Here is a 17711-nt window from a genome sequence, read left to right on the forward strand (position 1 = left end):
TTCTACTATTAACGTTTCAGAGGCGTAAAATGAGGCGTAGCGGAAATGCATCGTTTCAATCCGAGTGGAGAAGATGAAAAATGTGTGGGGGGTCCGCTTTTGGAAACAATTTCGTGGCAAGGGGGGTTCTCCGCATGCGCAGTTAGCTGTTGAGGGCAGCGCTGTCAACGAGGCGACCACTACTGGCACAGAGCATGCGCAGTTCGCTCTTCCTCTCCTCCCTGGTGACAGTTGTTTGAAAGCTGAGGCGGTCAAACTAGGAAGTGGTGAGTAGTTGTGTTTTTTTTTCCTTTACATATTTATCAGACTGGGTTTCTTTTTTATCAAAGTGAAGGGAGGGTCAAACTTGAAATCCTTCAGTACCATAATGCTACCCTTTAGATTGCGATTAAGTATTTAATGCCAGCTATTTAAGCTAGGAGTTATATTTTAGTGTCCAGACTCTATTTTGTAGTGGTTACACTACTCTTTCATCATGATGTGAATATGTATTTATGTACCAAATACGCCGGTTTTTGATTCTGAGTAAATGCATCTGAAAACGCCACTGCAGTACAACTGTAATTTAAAAGAACTCAGGCTGCGAACGGAGTTACAGAAACGCGATGATTTTTGATACACACACCGGCTACAGCAGTAAGACATTTTTCTGGTGCCCGTCGCTTCTCCTAAGACTGTATTGTCGTGATACCCCACCTGAATATCTTAATGATGGCATATTCTCCATTAGAAGTGGTAGGATGTTTAAGCATCCTGTTACGGTGCAGCGCTCAGCATTGCTGCCTTGCTGCTCTGGAGTCTGGGGGTTCAATTACAGGCCTGGGGTGCTGTCTGTGTGGAGTCTGCATGTTCTCCTTGTGTTCACGTGGGTTTCCTCCCCCAGTCCAAAGACACGCTGGCAGGCTAATTTCCTTCTGGGAAAACTGGTCGTGCTGTGAGAGTGTGCATGTCTGTGTTTGTGTTTGTCTGCCCTGCAGTAGACTGGCATCCCATCTAGGGTGCACCCTGCCTTGTGCCCATTGCTTGCCGGGACAAGCTCCAGCTCCCCGACCCCGAAATGGAGGGACAGGAGGATTTTATCATGCTGTGAAACGTCTTCGTCTTCTTGCAGCCTTGGCCCAGGGGAGATGTCGGTCGTCACGGTGCAGCTCGGGCAGTGTGGAAACCAGATAGGCCAGGAGCTGTTCAAGGCGATCGGGGACGACTTGAGCAGTGGCCAGGGTCTCTGCTCTGAGGGCCAGAAGCAGGCATACACTGCTTGCTCGCAGGAGCGCTTCTTCTTCCTGGAGCAGTCTGGCGGTACGTCGTTTGAAGAGCCCGGGGACGAATCTGTCAGACGCTGTGAAAATAAACGCCCTTTCCCAGGTGTTTGGTGATCGGACTGCGTCCTTTTCCTTTCAAACTGTATTCCCGAAGTTTCACCTAAGCTCATCAAATTAACTTTCTTTGTTGCTCACGGAACGCCTGTAAACATTTTGAAGGATCTCATGAGACCTTAGTCCAGATTGCAGGGTGAATTCTACTTTCCCTGAATTAATCGTGACTTTTTCTACCATTTGGGTTATGTAATGTGAATACTGTGCTCTGCTAGGAACTTGCATGATTGTAATTCCCAGTGTAATATATGAATATATATGGTATATGAAAGCCGCAGGTGAAATTTAGCAGAGTGAAAGCGCCTTATCTGCTGTCACTCCTTGCCAAATGAGTCCTTAAACAGATCCTAGTAAGTTAATAAAGTCTTCCACTGGAATTGTGCCTCCGACTAGACACTAGAATCTAGACACTGGCCATATTTCCCTGTCTCACTTCTGCTATTTATGGCCGCACTAAAATACATTTTGTCCACTTACCCCTCTATGACATTACCTCCCCATTTATCAGCCCAGCTGCCAGCATCAAGCACGCCTGCGGGCACTAACTCCCAGCCCCCACCTTCTCCTGTCCGCAGTACCTTCAGCTCGGGCAGTCCTCATCGACATGGAGCCCAAAGTCATCAGTCAGACGATGGCAACAGCTGCGAAGTCCAGCAGGTGGAAATATGGGGATCAGTCCTACTTCTGCCAGAAGCAGGGATCTGGCAACAACTGGGCGAATGGGTAAGTAAATACCGCTCTCCGAATCTGGAAGGGTTTTAAATTTCATGAGGCTTGCTTGATTCCTGAGGTGTGAACTCCCAGACATTTCAGATGTCCCCCACCCAGGAAAGAGATGGCACAGTCCTGCACTGTCTGATGCAGTGTCTGAGTTCATTCATTGCACTCCTGGACGTATCGCATTTCCCACTCCAGGGAAGAGACAATCTGATATATTATCCAAGTGCAGTGCCATGTGTCACAACCTATTTTGTGTCCGTCTCCTTGTATATTATTTTCAGTTTCTGTGACTGCTGCTATTTGCACAGGTCGCTCTTATGTCTCTTGCTCTGCTTCTTTGGAGAACTGGCTGAGAATCACACACTGATGCAAGACAGACAAAACACAAATCCACCTGCGGACCAAAGCTATCCAACCCGAGGCCTTCAGATCGATACCAGCGCAGTATTTAGCTACAGCCCGATCCTTGGTTTTCTAATTGCTAATTAAGGCAGTGGATGTACCCTAGTCTGCCTGGTCTCATAAAGGTTCTGTGTCTGTTGGCTGCAGTGGAGTGTGGCTGTATTACATACTTTGTGTGTGTGTGCTTGGTCTAGAAAGTCATGCTTATGGCAGTCTATGTCAGTCCTGGGTGGGAGGAGCCAGCCGTTCTTTAAGCGTGCACTGTGAGTGCCCAGGCTTCTGTGCGCCCACGCAGTGCGGAATGCGTTTTCCCCGGGCAGGTTCTGCGCCCATGGCCCACGTCACGAGGAGGCGGTGCTGGATCTCGTCCGCAGGGAGGTGGAGAGGTGCGAGCGGCTGGCGGGGTTCCTCACGATGATGAGCGTGGCCGGGGGCACGGGGTCGGGGATGGGCACCTACATCACGCAGTGCCTCCGGGACACCTACCCTCACTCCTTCCTCCTCAATCAGGTCACGTGGCCGTACGGCACCGGAGAGGTAAGTCGAATTGCACTAGAAAGCTCCAGACATTGACTGAACGATTGATCAATGATATTGATCTCCGATCATTCTTTATTATTTACCCATGCAACACAGCAGCACCCTCGCTGCTGCACAGACACTGTAGAAGGAGAACATGCCCACCTGTCAGAGATTTTCTTCTTTTCAGATAGACTGCAAGCTCCATTGCTTTATAAGAGAGTTGGCACTGACTGGAGGAGCGGCTGGTGTATATATTTCTACACACACACGTTTTTGTTTTATTTTTCCCCAAGGTGATTGTCCAAAACTACAATTCAGTTTTGACACTGTCTCATCTGTACCAGTCTTCGGATGCCATTCTCGTTCACGAAAACGACACGGTGCACAAGATCTGTTCACAGCTGATGAACATCAAGCACATCTCCTTCCAAGACGTGAATAAAGTCATTGCACATCAGCTGGGCAGTGTGCTCCAGCCTGCCTACACATCAGCAGTGGACACACAGTACAGCAGAAACCCAATAGGTAAACACAACTGTCTCACCTGCTGCTGCTGCTGCTGCTGCTGAAGGGAACAGATTAGTCCTGCACATTCTAGTTAGTTTACCTACTGTAACTGTAAGGTGCTTCTCAAACACAGAACCCCAGAGGTGAGCTGTGCTATTCAGGAATAGTTGATAGATCCATGAACCTAATGTTCTGCCATAGCAAAACCGGAGGCCTGCAGATCATGTCGAAATCCGTGATGGAAAGGATAACTACAGTAAATAAGTTAAGTTAAATAAGTTAATAACTAAGTCCAATCAATGTATTACACAACAACATCCTGCTTAAAATTAAAATACTGTAATACCTATGAAATGTAGCTGTTTGCTTTGTGCAAATTGAGTGATTTGTTTTTAGCTTTTGATTTTGCACTTGCATGTGTCCACATCCTTTTTCCTTCCACTGATTTTTTTTCCCCATGGGTAAAGCATTTGTTCTCTCTTTTTCAGGCGATCTGATGAGCAGTTTGGTTTGTCACCCGGAGTACAAGCTGCTGAGTCTGAGAAACATCCCCCAGATGTCGGACAGTTCCCTGGAATACAGCGTCTTCGCCTGGCCGGGCCTGCTGAAGCACCTGCGCCAGATGCTCATTGCCAACGCCAAAATGGAAGAGGGTGAGTGGGACTGGTTTTCGATACCCCTCCAGTTCTCTCAAGCCGCCTGTTGAGTTTTTTCTTGTTCCTGTACCTCCCAGTACCCCAGCGGCAAGCAGTACAGAAAACAAATCCCAGCCATCACTAATGCCATCAGTGTAAAGAGAGGAAACATACTCATGGGATGGAAAGGAACAAGTAATAGGTTTATTCCATGCTGAAAAAAAGAAGAAAGAGAACACAACGTTTCGGCCGTGGAGCCTTCTTCAGGTGTGAGTGTAGACACCTGAAGAAGGCTCCACGGCCGAAACGTTGTGTTCTCTTTCTTCTTTTTTTCAGCATGGAATAAACCTATTACTTGTTCCTTTGCACCCTACGCATGCTGACGCCGCTACCCACCTGAAACACTCATGGGATAACTCACAGAGCTAAGAGACATAGTGAAATATAAATCTGTTTTACCAGTTTCCCAGTAGGGGGGGCTCTATGGATTGTGACATAGTTTAAATATTAACTGTTGTTGACCTTTTCATTTGGTCTAAATGAGACATCTGGGAATTTAAAAGGCAGTTTCAACTTGGCTTTTTAAAATGAAGTACAGTACCATTTGGTAGCAGTAGGTGGCAGCATTGTCTAAGGAGAACGGCTACATTTTGGACTTCGACTTGCTGAAATCAACAATCAGGTAAAAATCACGGAATCCCCTACTAGTTTACTGCATTTCATTTGTCCTCCAAACCTTATTCTCCCTTCCAGCAAACAAACTGCTAGTTTTTTATCATGAATATTTGGAAGTCACATGGTGTCAGCTGTGTGTGCAGATTAATCCAGAGCTGTGTTTTTGTGTTCCAGGGATTGACTGGCAGGTGAGAGCTTCACAATCCGGACCTTCAACAGGACAGAAAGGCAACCCAAGCAAACACCTTCGGTTTAACACCTCTCTGGCCAATCTGCTGATCCTGAGAGGGAAAGATGTGTACAGCGCAGACACAGGTGAGCCCCCAACCTGCCTCCACCTAGATACGTCCATCAAGAAGGGCTTAAAAGTCTCCCATTGTCGCTGATCTGGAACTCCATTCAGGTTCTGACATTATACAGCAACAGCTGTCACTGACTGCATAAACAATTGCAGAAACAGTCAATTCTGCACATGTATGGTCACAGACTGTGTGATAAGTCCTGCACTAAGACACAACATGTGCTCCAAGAACAAATTTCAATTTAAAGGTCAGCATTCGGCACCAAAGGGTAGATTAAAACATGCATAGATAAAAAAAAAATCGGACTCCAGTTTTTGAACAAGGAAGTCCCACAGCCGTCTAGGAAGTGCGTTGGATGGTACAGTATTGTTACATGTTCCGATACAGGAGGATTTGCAGAGCCAGTGCTGTATTCCTCATGGCTACCAGCAGAGGTCGCCTTCAACACTTGGAGATCTCCAAAGCACTTCAACAGATACGAGACGTCTGCCACTCTGGTCAGCAACAGCCAGTCCCTGCTGAAACCTCTCGACTGCATAGTGGGAAAAGCATGGAACATGTTCGCATCAAGGTGAGGATTTTTACTCTTGGACAAATTATCTTCGCTTCTAACTGTTACAGCTAACTGGAACTTGCTTTGAAGGTTCAAACACATGGTCTGCAGATATGGTGAGCAGTAACTGAAGTTTTTTTTTTTAATACCAAGCTCAGTTTCTTTTCTGCTATTTAATCATTGCTTGCTAAATTAACCAGCTACGTGATTAATCACTTTTTAATTGATATCTGATACAGCACTGTATCCAAGTGATGGCGAATCAGAAAAATATTGCTTTTATGAGGGGGTAAGGTTATGGATTTTGGCAAAACAAGATCAGTTTGAATGCAGCATTTACAAGTTAGCAACTAACTTGTAAAGAAACGACTGTCATTGCTTCCACTAAACAGCTGCAGCTGGTTGGCAAAACTTAACGGTTAATTCTCGTCAATATTCTTTAAGTCTCCTGAATTTCCTTTAAGGATATAACTTATTCTGTTGTTATTGCATTAGCCAAAAGAGAGGCTAAGCTCAGACATAGTAGCATTTCTCAGTATATTAACGAAACCTTTGTTCTTTGGTTTATAGAGCTTATGTCCACCAGTATACGAAATTCGGGATCTCCGAAGAAGACTTCCTCGACAGCTTTACTACCCTGGAGCAAGTCATCTCTAGTTATACTCACCTGTGACTACAGGCCCTGTCAGCAGTATTGCTTGTTTGTGAATGCTCAGTATCCCCATCAGGAGAACTTGCACTTTAATACACTACCCAGCTAAACTGTGGTAAAATAAAACTGCATCTGAAAGACATTTGTCAACTTCACTGCGATGATATCATCACAGATTTATTTCCCATACCACATCTTATTGCTAAGCTGTTTGAACATATTAATCACATTGCTTCTTTGTCCTTCCCTAGAAGATGCTGAATTGTGTTCTTAATTTCTTATTGGCACAGCCAATTCATTTAGTAGGTCTGAGGGGACCCCTGAAGCAATATGCACTAATGTATCATAGCATCTTTGCCTGATGTGTGGAATATTAATGCATGCAGAGGGCATTAAGGATGACTGCAGAGGGGGATCTGGAACAATGAGTTATTGGCTTTGTTTGCAAATACAAGTTTTTTTTTGTGGTCAGTAATTGATCTGTCAATGAAATGTGGTATCCTCTTACCAGGCTTTCAGCCAAACACTAGTGAAAAATCAGGGGATTTTCTGACTTTGACAAGTTCCTTGTGGTTTTTTTTTTAATTTACTTGAAGTTAACTGCCAGGGGATTTTCCTGACAGGAGATATTTATTTGCATTGGGAATTAGACTTGAACTTTTTTTGAACAGCTTTACTTTTTTATAGATGATTTAAATCTTAAACTGCAAACCTAATTTTAGAATCTCTGAACAGTTCATGCATTATGACTATTTAAAGTGATTAAATATTTCCTTTAGGTTAACCCTGTCCTTAGAGATTTATTTTCGGTTCAGTTTTTTTATGAAGAATGCTTACTGTTATACCTGTACTGCACATTTCTAAAAGTTTTTTTGTATCTCAACAATGTTAGTAAAAAAGAGAACACAATGTATTTAAAAATAAAGTTAACCAATGCAGAAAACCAGCTTTTGTTATACCCTTTCCCCAAAATTAAAATTGTGCATGTTTAGAGATTACTTATTTCAGTAATATTCCCCAAGTATGGATGTTTAGTTTTATCCAAGAATGGGGATGGTGGAAAAGTTTACCAGTGTCTGATTCTTCTGTATCTCTTACCCTATTATTTCCAGTTAATTAGGCTCCAGATCTTAAGCTTTGGGATCTTCTGCCAAGTGTGTCTGTCTATATGTAAATAGGATTGGGCTGTACAGGAGCCAGCTATTGTAAGATTTTTACCTCTAAAAAGGTCTTCCTTTAACAGGCATAGATTCTAATAAAACCAAAAACTGTTTTATTATGATGTGCCTTTATCTTTCAGGGCCTAAAATAGACCATGCAACATAACACTCAAATTAACATCCAGCACTGTCCACTGATTTATGAAAGAATGCCTCCCAGATCAAAGGAGCAGGCTTCGTGCAGCCCCCAGGTGACGCAAAGGGCACCAGTTGGGGAATTAACGAAAATGTGCTCGGTTTGGTGTTATCAAAACCTGTCATCGTAACCCTGTTTACAGATTTGGAATTCAGAGGATTAAGCCAGTGTTTTAAAAGATAAGAAAGGTTGTAAATGTGGAGGTCACTTGACTGATCTTTTTCTTTTTGGTTTTTGCCAGTGATCCAAGAATTCCGTTTCTTTTAAAGGGCTTCAACAATGTGGCTAGGGAGGTGGCTCCAGACTCCCACAGTCCTCTACATAAAGAATTCTCTCTTGTTTTCCGTCTTGAATGCTTTGAGCCTTAGTCTCCACAGTATTGCGATAGCAGGATCTTGGGCACGGCCCTTGTGGGATGTATCATGAAACTGGATCACAGCTCCGCTGAGTCATGAACTGTACCTCCTCCATTCAGAGAGGGAGCTCAGGCTGACTGTGCCAGGCAGGTGCATCTATAAATAGGTTAACACTTCAGGAGAGGAAACAAATAGATGGATTGGGTTGCTTAAAATGACTCTTACACACCATCCAGCAGTATCGCTTTACAGGCTGTAGTTTTCCTAGAGTCGTCTAGTATTGAAATTGAACAGGAATCTTGGGGGGGGGGGTTCAGTTCCAGCCTTCATCATCAGTAGGAATACCTTTTGTATATAGTTTGTTTTAGTGCTGCCATCTAATTCAGGATTTTATCAATTCTCACTACCAAACTTCAGTCAGCCTGGATGGGATTAATACAACTAATTCATGTATGTTTTTTGAATGTATGTAAAACTGTCATTAATAACCATTAGGTGGAGAAACTATTTTCACATTTACTTATTTTTTTTTTACATCAAAGAATCGCCATATAAAACGAAATAGATTTTTGGAAATGCCGGCTGATCGTGTGTTTTTCATGCTCTGCTCACCACCACCATCCTTGCAGCCGCACTCAGGGGAGAATGAAGAAGTGCTCTGACCCGCTCATCTTTCTGGGGGCCACAGTTCACTCGCCTGCTGCTCCGCAGGCCTGCCACCGGGAGCGGAGAGAGTCCTATCTGCCCTCCCTGCACTCAGCCCACTGTGTGCCACCCCTTGCTCACACAGTGCCGTGACCCAGGCTCGAACCCTGGCCAGCCACGCTCACGCCCCCCCGTCCTCAGAACCTTGAAGAGCAACCCGTTTCACACTCAGACCACCAAACATGTTGACATCAAAACCTTTTCATCCGTAAAAGACACGGAACTGGTTGCCGCGGAAACGCAGAAGAAATGACATTCCTTTTGAGTGGTCTTTTAGATGCGACACCCACATCAAAACAACAAAACTAGGTTTTAGGGGTCAAACATTTGTTCGGGACAGAAGGGAATAGGGTCATTTTCTGCAAATCAGCAGCGTAGTCTGGAATGGTTCGTAAAAACAAGCCCCTCATACTGCATTACGTCCACTTTAAAAGCTGCGCAGCACAGTTCGCTAATCTGCTGCTGAAATCAATTGCTCAGTGAGTTCAAAAGAAGCCTTTTGGTTATGGATGCAACTGAATAATTTTTAAAGAAACAACTTCATTCCTTTTTGGTAGACTAATACAGAAAACTGCAACAATGGTATATATACTGTATTAAAAACACTGGGCTGCCCCTAACTTTATGAAAGAACTGAAAGCAGTCGGTGCTACAGGTGTGTGGCATGGAAAGTATCATTAAATAAACTCCAACTCGTTTGTAATCTTAAATGCCAACAGCTATGAGTTTAAGGTTTCATGCAAAACGTTTGTTTTGGCGACCTCGCATTTGGCGACCTCCAGTTCGATTAACCCCTTTCGCGGGCTGGAGGGTTCACCAGAGGAGGGCACCGAGCCGTGACAGTGTCATGACGGCTCCAGGTTCCAGCCTTCCCGGCCTGTGTGCGTGGGGCCAAGCTCACGTGGTCTGGTTTCCCACAGCTTCCCTATCTCCCAACAACAGGCAAGCTCCGATTGGCTACTTCGAACCATTCCAACTGGGCTGCACGCCCCCCTCCCAGCTCGCAGGTGGCTTGAATGTCTTGGTCTCCCCCAACAACCCGGCCAGGGTATGAGAAAATGCATAACATGAGCTCACCCAAGTGCTGGGAAATGGGAAAAAATATGTTAGTGTATTTTATTCTTATTCTTTCCACTACCATAATCTCAGTAACGGATATGCAGGAGTTTGGGAGGGGTGGGGGACGAAATTATGCCAAAAATGTCTCTTCCCCTCCTTGTCATCACACTGAAATACAAACATCTGGAGTTTGGAGAGATCCTGTTTAAACAAAGGTTGTTTTACCACACATTTTGCTTCATGAGAAACCGTTTCCTCCAGACGGTTGTGATGACCAGAACTACTGGTTAAGTACATTTTTCCTGGCATCTGCTTTGCTCACCAGCGAACCTGGTTTCATCTTTTAATTGTGGCAAAGAGTTGTTTTTGTATTAGTTCATAAGGGTGGAGGTCACAGGTGTGTGGCCTGATTAACACACTTGTTCTTCACCATCAAACACAGCACTGACAGTACCGCAGCAGAAGGAATCAGCTCAGACCTACTGTCTTTTTGACATTCATGATTCGTATTGCATCTTTTTCTTTCAGTGGAGTAACGTTTTTTTAGCTTGCTTCTCTTCGTCAGTGCGCGAGTGGTAACTGCATCGTGCTTTTACCGGAAGACTTTGCCAGTTTCCAGCGAGACACATTGAGGTGAAGTAGCAGGATTTACGATCTGACTTCATCAGAAAGCCACACCACTTCTGAAGATTCATCATCTCTTTATGAATGACTTAAGAGAGCAGGATAGAGCAAAGTGCTTCTCCAGTCTGCGAACAGGCACCCAGAGCACCAGTGTCAAAATGTTCTCAAAGCATGACAGCAGCCTTCATGTCATTCACTAGACCAATTCACAACTGCAGTTCTGATCAGCTTTTTATCACAGGAGGGGAAAAACAGGATGTGGTCGATCATTTTGCTTGACACACTAATGTTTGCTTATAGAAAAAAACTCTAGAAAAACAAATTAAAAAGGATTAATAATGTTGAAAAACGGCCCCGCATTCTTCCCTATCCATTCCCACACAGCGCTTTGTGCGATCCTTGACATTGGAGTGAGCAGAACAAGCAAATTCTTACCTCACTCATGTCTTTTTGGCATGATGAATTTTAAGAACTATGGTGTTGTTGAGTATCAACTAACCCAGCATCTTTTCTGGGTGCTAAATGGCAGGGTGAACAAGTACTCTCTGCCCAGCCACACCAGTAGCACCTCGTGCCACACGCCTTGGGCTGTAAGATTGTTTAGTGGGATTTCTGGGGAGGCATTTTAACCACTGGAGACCAAGAAAAAAATATTAATGCCACAGTTATGACAGCCAGTTAAAACATGGGAACAGTTACGAACCAGGGTGTTTAATCGATGGCCGACAGTGGCAAATGTCTTAAATTATTTTTGAATAGGTGGGATGCAACGGTCAGATTGCTAGACACCAACGCTCATTGTCTGCATTCCATTCACATTTTCAACCCTGCATTTTCTGTCAGGGCAGCAGAAGAGACTTGGTATAGAACTGAATAAATCGAGCAGGCTCTGCTCAAACCCAACAGATTAGTAGCTAGAGGGGGAGAGGGAAAGGGTTCCTCTGGCGAATGAGTTTATCAAACGGTTGTAAATTAATAATAGCTTACTAACCGTTGAGAGAGGTACAAATGCAAATGCTTTCATTTGTTTAATTACTCAAGGCTGCCGAGCAGCCTGTTGCACCCATTGTTAGCTGGGCGGTGTGATTAACGTGCAAAGCCACTCATAGATTATGTAAGGTGCCACTCTCTTCCCTTTTCATAACTGAGTATTACTACAACACTTCACAATAACAACTCCAGATTAAAGAAAAAAAGGCAGCTCGTCAAAATACCCAGAACTGCTTCATCTGTTTTTCATTGTTAAAGCAGAGAGCTTTGTTTGTTGTGCATTTTTCAGAACAAGATTTGCATCTCTCTAGGAATTCCTGAAAACTGCATGTATTATCATATTTTAAGCTATTTTCTAAGCAATATTTGTGGAAGATTTGCGTTGATAGCTCTTTAATATTTACAGGAAAAGTAACAGTTACGAAACACAGCTAAGAGGGCTTTGGTTGATACTTTGGTCCTCTGCATTTATTCATCAAAGCAAACCCTGCCTCACGGGAAGTTGCTTCATAGAATAAACACAGTCTTTTTACTTAAGCGCACCTGAACAGGATTTTAGAAATAGGATACACAGGACTTAATGTTAACTCTTTAATACCTGTAAGAGCACTCTTGTAGCTTCTATTTAATATAGAAAAATTAAATACTTGGCAAATCACACCTTACACACCTCTTGGATATCTCAACTAGGAGCTATTATGATGTTTTTAAAAAATACCAATTTTTTTTGCTCGTTTGCTGTGCTTCATCTGTTTTTGATTGCTTAAATCGGAGTGCAATGTTCTTTTGTGTTGCAGAACAGTATTTGTATCTCTACTGATATGCCTCAAAACTACCCATATTATCATATTTTAAAATATTTAATAAGAAATATTTGTAGAACGTACCAAGATATGCAAATATTGTAGAGATCTTCAAAGATCTACAGGAGCACATCCCACTGTGACAGCACTGAAACCAAATACCATGCTAGTCTGTAAAATAATTCACAAAAACAGACCTGCTCTCTCCTAACTAGGATCACCAAGTTTAATTTTCAATATACTAATATCACACTAATAATCACTTACATGCTCGAAAAGAGGGGTTATAAAGATCTATAACCTATTTTTTTATGTCCGTCTTTTAGAGATGTGGCTTCATTGAGACTTTTATTTTTCTTTTTTAGGTCACTTTTAATTCACCCGAGCCCATTCCTTACATGACAACCGAAGCGTTCAGAATGTGCCAACACAGGTGCCGCGGAGCACCTCAGCACTCCGACGTTCCGGCTCTCCGCCGACTGACTTTGTCTGGAACTGGTTGTCCCACTCTAGCAAAAATGGACCGCCGCCATCACATTCAAACTGGCCGTCAAACTTGAATAAAGAGTGAGAAAAACATCAAACGGTGGAAGCTGAACGCCGAATAACAGAAACGGAGGAGCCAGTCGGGAGGGAAGAGTCGTTTGCTGTGTTAATAGTGACTCAGTACAACCCTGGTGCCCTCTTTGCACTAGTCACTGTTCAAGGACATTTGTTCGCCCAGACATGCGGTTATGAAGGAAGTAATCCTCTCAGGGGAGAAAACGTTTCAATACCAATTGCACAGCAAAAGCCATCTGCACCTGGTACAAACTGGCAAAGACGAATCAGGCTATGGGTGGGGTACCGGCACTCCTTGGTACTTAAACTGTGCCAAGCCTGTAGGTTTGGCAACGACCGCAGACTGACAAAACACAGATGTTCATACCTTACACCTTCTAACTCGGACACCTGGGCTGTACTTATGAAGGCACAACCGCTATTCCCAGAAATCAAGAAATAAAAGTTCCTGATGTTTTTTTTTTAACTGTTTATTTTAGAAATAAAAAAAGGGCAGAAAGGCAAATACACGGCACGCAGAAGGTTTACAAAGTATTCCACAGAACGTTCTTGTCGGACAGGGAGACTCCAAACCTGCCAAAAGACGGATTTCCAAAAGCAGACAAAGCTGTCACTCGTTCCAGAGTTATCCAGGGTTTAAGGGATGAAAAAATATGGCTTGCGTTATTTTACTGCCAAAATGGTAAACTGTTTCTCCTGAAGGTAAGTCATTCGTGCTTGGCGGGTTTATGACCTATGAAACACACTGTCGGTACTGCCAGGAGTTACTTAATACAAATTACGAGTGGAAACTACAGAACAAAACAAACTCAATGAAAAACGACGCAAAAAAAAAAGCTTCTTAAAAAAAAAGGGAATTGGACAATAGTGAAACTAGCAAATCACACATAACAGGGAAGCCACAATTGCATTTCCACTGCAATATACACCAGGCTGAACGGTGTGTCACAATAAAGATGTTGCAATTAGGCATCCTTCTTGCTACTCGAGAATTTCAACTAAAACAGAGCCTAACCCTTTTCTGACGAGATGATCTTACCAGGAAGCCAGGGAACAGTCATCCTTTGTACACCAAAGAGACGTATACTAATGAGTTCATAGAAGTAAAATAACAAAAGTGCAGGGAAAACAAAGATGTAGAAACATAGGTACATACGTGGCAGTTATATGATGTATTGTAATCATTCCCATAGAGTGAGTTTGAAACAACAAATATTTTAGGCATTCAAGAGAAACAGAATTGATTTCGATTGAAAATTTCACACCGAAAAATGGGAACTGAGGAGACAGAACAGGATGCTGGTCTGATGAAAGACCCCAAAATGTCAGACAGCCTACAGACTGTTGTCGCCATGTGATGTAACAGCCAACACCAGTCTGATAAGCTATCTGACAGGATGGTAGAGTGATGGATTATGTCTGAGTGAAGAACACACCAGGGAGACACCAAAAACCAGGGAAAGAAACAAACTTACCTCATTCTCAAAGCCACCAGGAGCTTTCTTCCAGGACAGACTGTTTTCCCCACACAGAAATGATGGATATTTTAACCCATGTGTGTCCACATCAGCAACATGTGCCGTCTTTAGTTCATTCTCAGACCGCGCAAGTCTAACATTTTTATAGTCTGATCTACAGAGGTATCACCACTCCTCTCCCAGCTGCACTTTGTTGGATGAGCAGAAAAGATTGTGCAATAGTCTCAAAAGGATTTTATATCAAGTTACTTTGTGCGTTCCACGTCTTTCCCAAACTGTAACATATTTGTTAAGGGAAATAAATCTGTATAGAAAAAGGAGAGACATAAGAATCTAATAAGTGCTGTGCAACCTTGGAAAGCAGTTCTGCTCACTGACCTCACTGCAGGGAAACTGACTCATCTGACAGCAAGACAGAGGAGGCCATGTAAATGACTCTATTGCCGGACCATATCGCCACCCACGGCGAGCATGGTGTTAGCCTGTTAAGTAGCAGATCTTCATTCAGAAAATGTGTGTTCCAGTTTGAGATTTAGAGAGAAGGAACATTACAGTTACTCCGTACATATTCCCTAACATTAATATTACAAGCTGTAAGCTGTAAATATCCCAACACTTTATGTCTTTACCGCTGGTTGCATGCACAAAAAAGCAACACCCGCTGTTACACTGACTCAAAGGTAGAAATAAGGAATACCTCTGCTCCAGCTGTTGTTCTTTATTCTCAAATGTAGACTATAGGCTCAATGAATCAATGAAATGCTTTTAAAAGTCAATATAAATAATTACACAGTACACAACTCTGAATTTCTCCACTCCTAAACAGAAACACAAAAATAGTGTCCCAGAGAAATCAACTTATTTTCCGCTAGCTCCTCCTTGAACTCTGAAATATTCTGATTTGATCGATTTAGTGAGTTTACGTCTAGAGATGCATCAAACCAAAGACTAATAAAGGGAGACACGAAAACCGGAGAATGATTCAGGGTGGTTTTATAAATTCTGATTGAAAAGTTTAGTCTAAATGTACAGAAAAATGGCATTAACCGCAGTATGTACAGTTACAAATGAAACATCGTTTTCTCAGCGTTAAAAATAACGGTGTGAGCGGTCAAAAAATGAGATAGTTATTTACAGGGTGTGCAATTTGTTTAAATACCATGTCTATCCGTATTTTTCATATTGCTATTCTAGTAAAACAGTGGAAAACAAAATTGTACAGGATACGTCTTATAAATAGGCTTAAAAAACTAAAAAGAGCTGTTGCCGAGTATGTAATGGAAATCACCGTTACAACAGGAAACAAAACTTAAATCAGAAAACTTGTCCATACAATTATACATTGCAATTAAGTTAAATAAATCAAGTTAACTTTTAAGAATGTACTTCACTTCAATGGAAGCAGGACCCACAATGTTGCACAAGGCCTTGCAACAACACAGTTAGTGCCAGCAACAAGTTTAACAGTGCTGCTCTGACAAACTGCTTAATGCTTGAAATGGTATTCACGTCGTAATTACACAAAATGGTTTTATATCGCGCGACCTACAGAATACCACTTTAACATGCCAAAATATGGGCACAGATAAAAACATTAAGCAATAAAGCAGTTCAAAAATTAAAAAAAAAATCTAGTGGTTATCTATCTTTTACTTCTACTCGGGGGGGAAAAAAACTACGATTCACAGAAATATGCCCAAAATTGGAAACTTTTGCCATTTCAGCTTATTGGAAAAAATGGAAGAAAAGCAGTTTTGCTTGTTTTGTTTTTTTTTACCATAGTTCGACCTGTGTTGCACAATCTGCCCCTCTACGAGTCAAACCAAACCCGTGTTAATATCATTTAGTTTTCTCCTCTGAGTACTTTTGCTGCTGGTTGCGTTTGGCATAGCTTTGTGCCATTGAGTTAATGATAGAACAAACAAAATAGCACACCATGATAATGACCACCTTCTCAAACACCCAAGACAGCCAGTTCTCGCCCTGAAAAGGAAGCACAGAGATGTCCTGTTACTTAACCAGATCCCTTCAGCAATCACATGGTCTACTTGACTGCAGCTTTCTGTGCAGCACAAAATTCACAATTAGGTTAAACTGTTGCCTCATTTTCCTTTACAAAATATGTTTCAGATGAAACAGCTGCTGTCGTGCCCAGTTATCCTCATTACAAGATAAATACTTCAAATGAATTACGTACAAAACTGAATTGCCCAGTAATTGTTTTTTTCCCTACAAAATTGTTTTTAATTTAATTTTTAAGGTATGAGGCCAACCTCTCTGCTTTTGTCAATTAACTTTAGTTTACATTCTGACGTCAGACAATCTCTTGTTACTGTAACTAGGACCACAAATATTGACAATCCTTTTTTAAAAATTCATACACATTTCATTAAGAATGAGATGATCTAATAGCTCGGTATAGATCTATTGCATTTCTGACTGATCTAATTAGATTACATATACTTGACCATTTAAACACTTAAATGAAATAACTCGGAAAAACAGAAATGAGATGGCTTTTTTTTTTTGGTAAAAGGCCATTGTCCCAGCTGATGTCACTTCATCTCAAGTTCGTCAGCTTGTTATTTCTTCCTCTCCAGCTCATACAAACAAGTCCTGTGTGAGGACAGGAACAGCGGAGAGCCTGTGTCTCGCTCAGAGGCTGACTCAGCCGGCCCCAGAGCCAGACACCCTGCCCTCACAGCCAGGGCCTTCTCCCAGAAATATTCTGGGCTCAACTCACGACGGGGGACCCATCCCGCCAAAATAAAAAAAAAAAGGCAGCCATCTCCATTTCATATCACGATGTGCCCAGTTGAGGTACACTAATGAATGAAATTAATAAAACACTCCCGATAGCAAAAGACAGCAGGAGTATACTGGCTGGCGGTCTAGTCTCCTGGTCAGGAAAACAGCAGGTAACCTAGCAAGAGAAGGAGCCGGCGCAGGTTGGCCCTTGCTTACCGCTGGGGTGCCCTCGCCCGCTTTGTGATGCAGCTTTGCCCGCTGTGCTTCCAGGTACTCGCTGAAGGGCTTTTGCAGCAGAGGACCTACAGCTGGGATGGCACTGGAGGGAGGTGTGGGGGGCACAGCAAGGAGTGCCAGGAGACCAGGGAGGAAGAGCAAGAGAGAAGGAGAAAAGAAACAAAGCAGAAGTTACATCAAGAGTACTTACCATCCAGGGACAGGGAAGGCAACAAAGACATCATGTAACAGACTCGCTGTCCAGCCCCTGTCTCTCACAGCTTGCCATGTTTAACACATGAAGCTCTGGTCCACCCACCATGTACAATAAGGAAACTATTAAAGTTCATCCCAGATCTCTCACACACAAAAAATAAAAAAAAACAAAGAAAAGAAATCTGTTAGGGTACAGGGTGTACCAAAATCTCTATTTCCTAAGAGTTTAAAAAAAAGAAAAAAAAATTCTTGGCT

The 17711-nt window shown here is 42.7% G+C and overlaps 2 protein-coding genes across 5 annotated transcripts in view; one reads left to right on the top strand and one right to left on the bottom strand.

The window, feature by feature from the left end:
• The first annotated feature begins 188 nt into the window (after positions 1 to 188).
• tubd1 (tubulin, delta 1) lies at positions 189 to 7290 on the top strand. 2 transcript variants are annotated; one of them, XR_016086137.1, is made up of 9 exons: positions 189 to 266; positions 1112 to 1299; positions 1952 to 2099; positions 2819 to 3035; positions 3314 to 3545; positions 4016 to 4180; positions 5012 to 5152; positions 5527 to 5808; positions 6263 to 6336. XR_016086137.1 is itself a non-coding variant. In XM_088907011.1 (9 exons), exons 2-9 carry the CDS (start codon positions 1128 to 1130, stop codon positions 6363 to 6365), a joined length of 1362 nt encoding a protein of 453 aa, XP_088763137.1. In that variant the 5' UTR covers positions 189 to 266; positions 1112 to 1127; the 3' UTR covers positions 6366 to 7290. The 2 variants fall into 2 exon arrangements, 1 of the variants encoding a protein (XP_088763137.1); XM_088907011.1 differs by having other exon boundaries at positions 5527 to 5710; positions 6263 to 7290.
• Positions 7291 to 15254: 7964 nt separating this feature from the next.
• Positions 15255 to 17711, bottom strand: part of vmp1 (vacuole membrane protein 1) — a 69609-nt gene continuing 67152 nt past the window's right edge. For all 3 annotated transcript variants that reach the window (XM_088906763.1, XM_088906762.1, XM_088906764.1), the window contains exons 11-12: positions 17241 to 17343; positions 15255 to 16259 (exon numbers count right to left, since the gene is read on the bottom strand). In XM_088906763.1, the coding sequence (XP_088762889.1) occupies positions 16116 to 16259; positions 17241 to 17343 (247 nt within the window). In that variant the 3' untranslated portion in view covers positions 15255 to 16115. The remainder of the gene's footprint in view (positions 16260 to 17240; positions 17344 to 17711) is intronic.

This window comes from Atractosteus spatula, chromosome 27, assembly GCF_055471065.1.
Source record: "Atractosteus spatula isolate fAtrSpa1 chromosome 27, fAtrSpa1.hap1, whole genome shotgun sequence".
Taxonomy (NCBI): Eukaryota; Metazoa; Chordata; class Actinopteri; order Semionotiformes; family Lepisosteidae; genus Atractosteus; species Atractosteus spatula.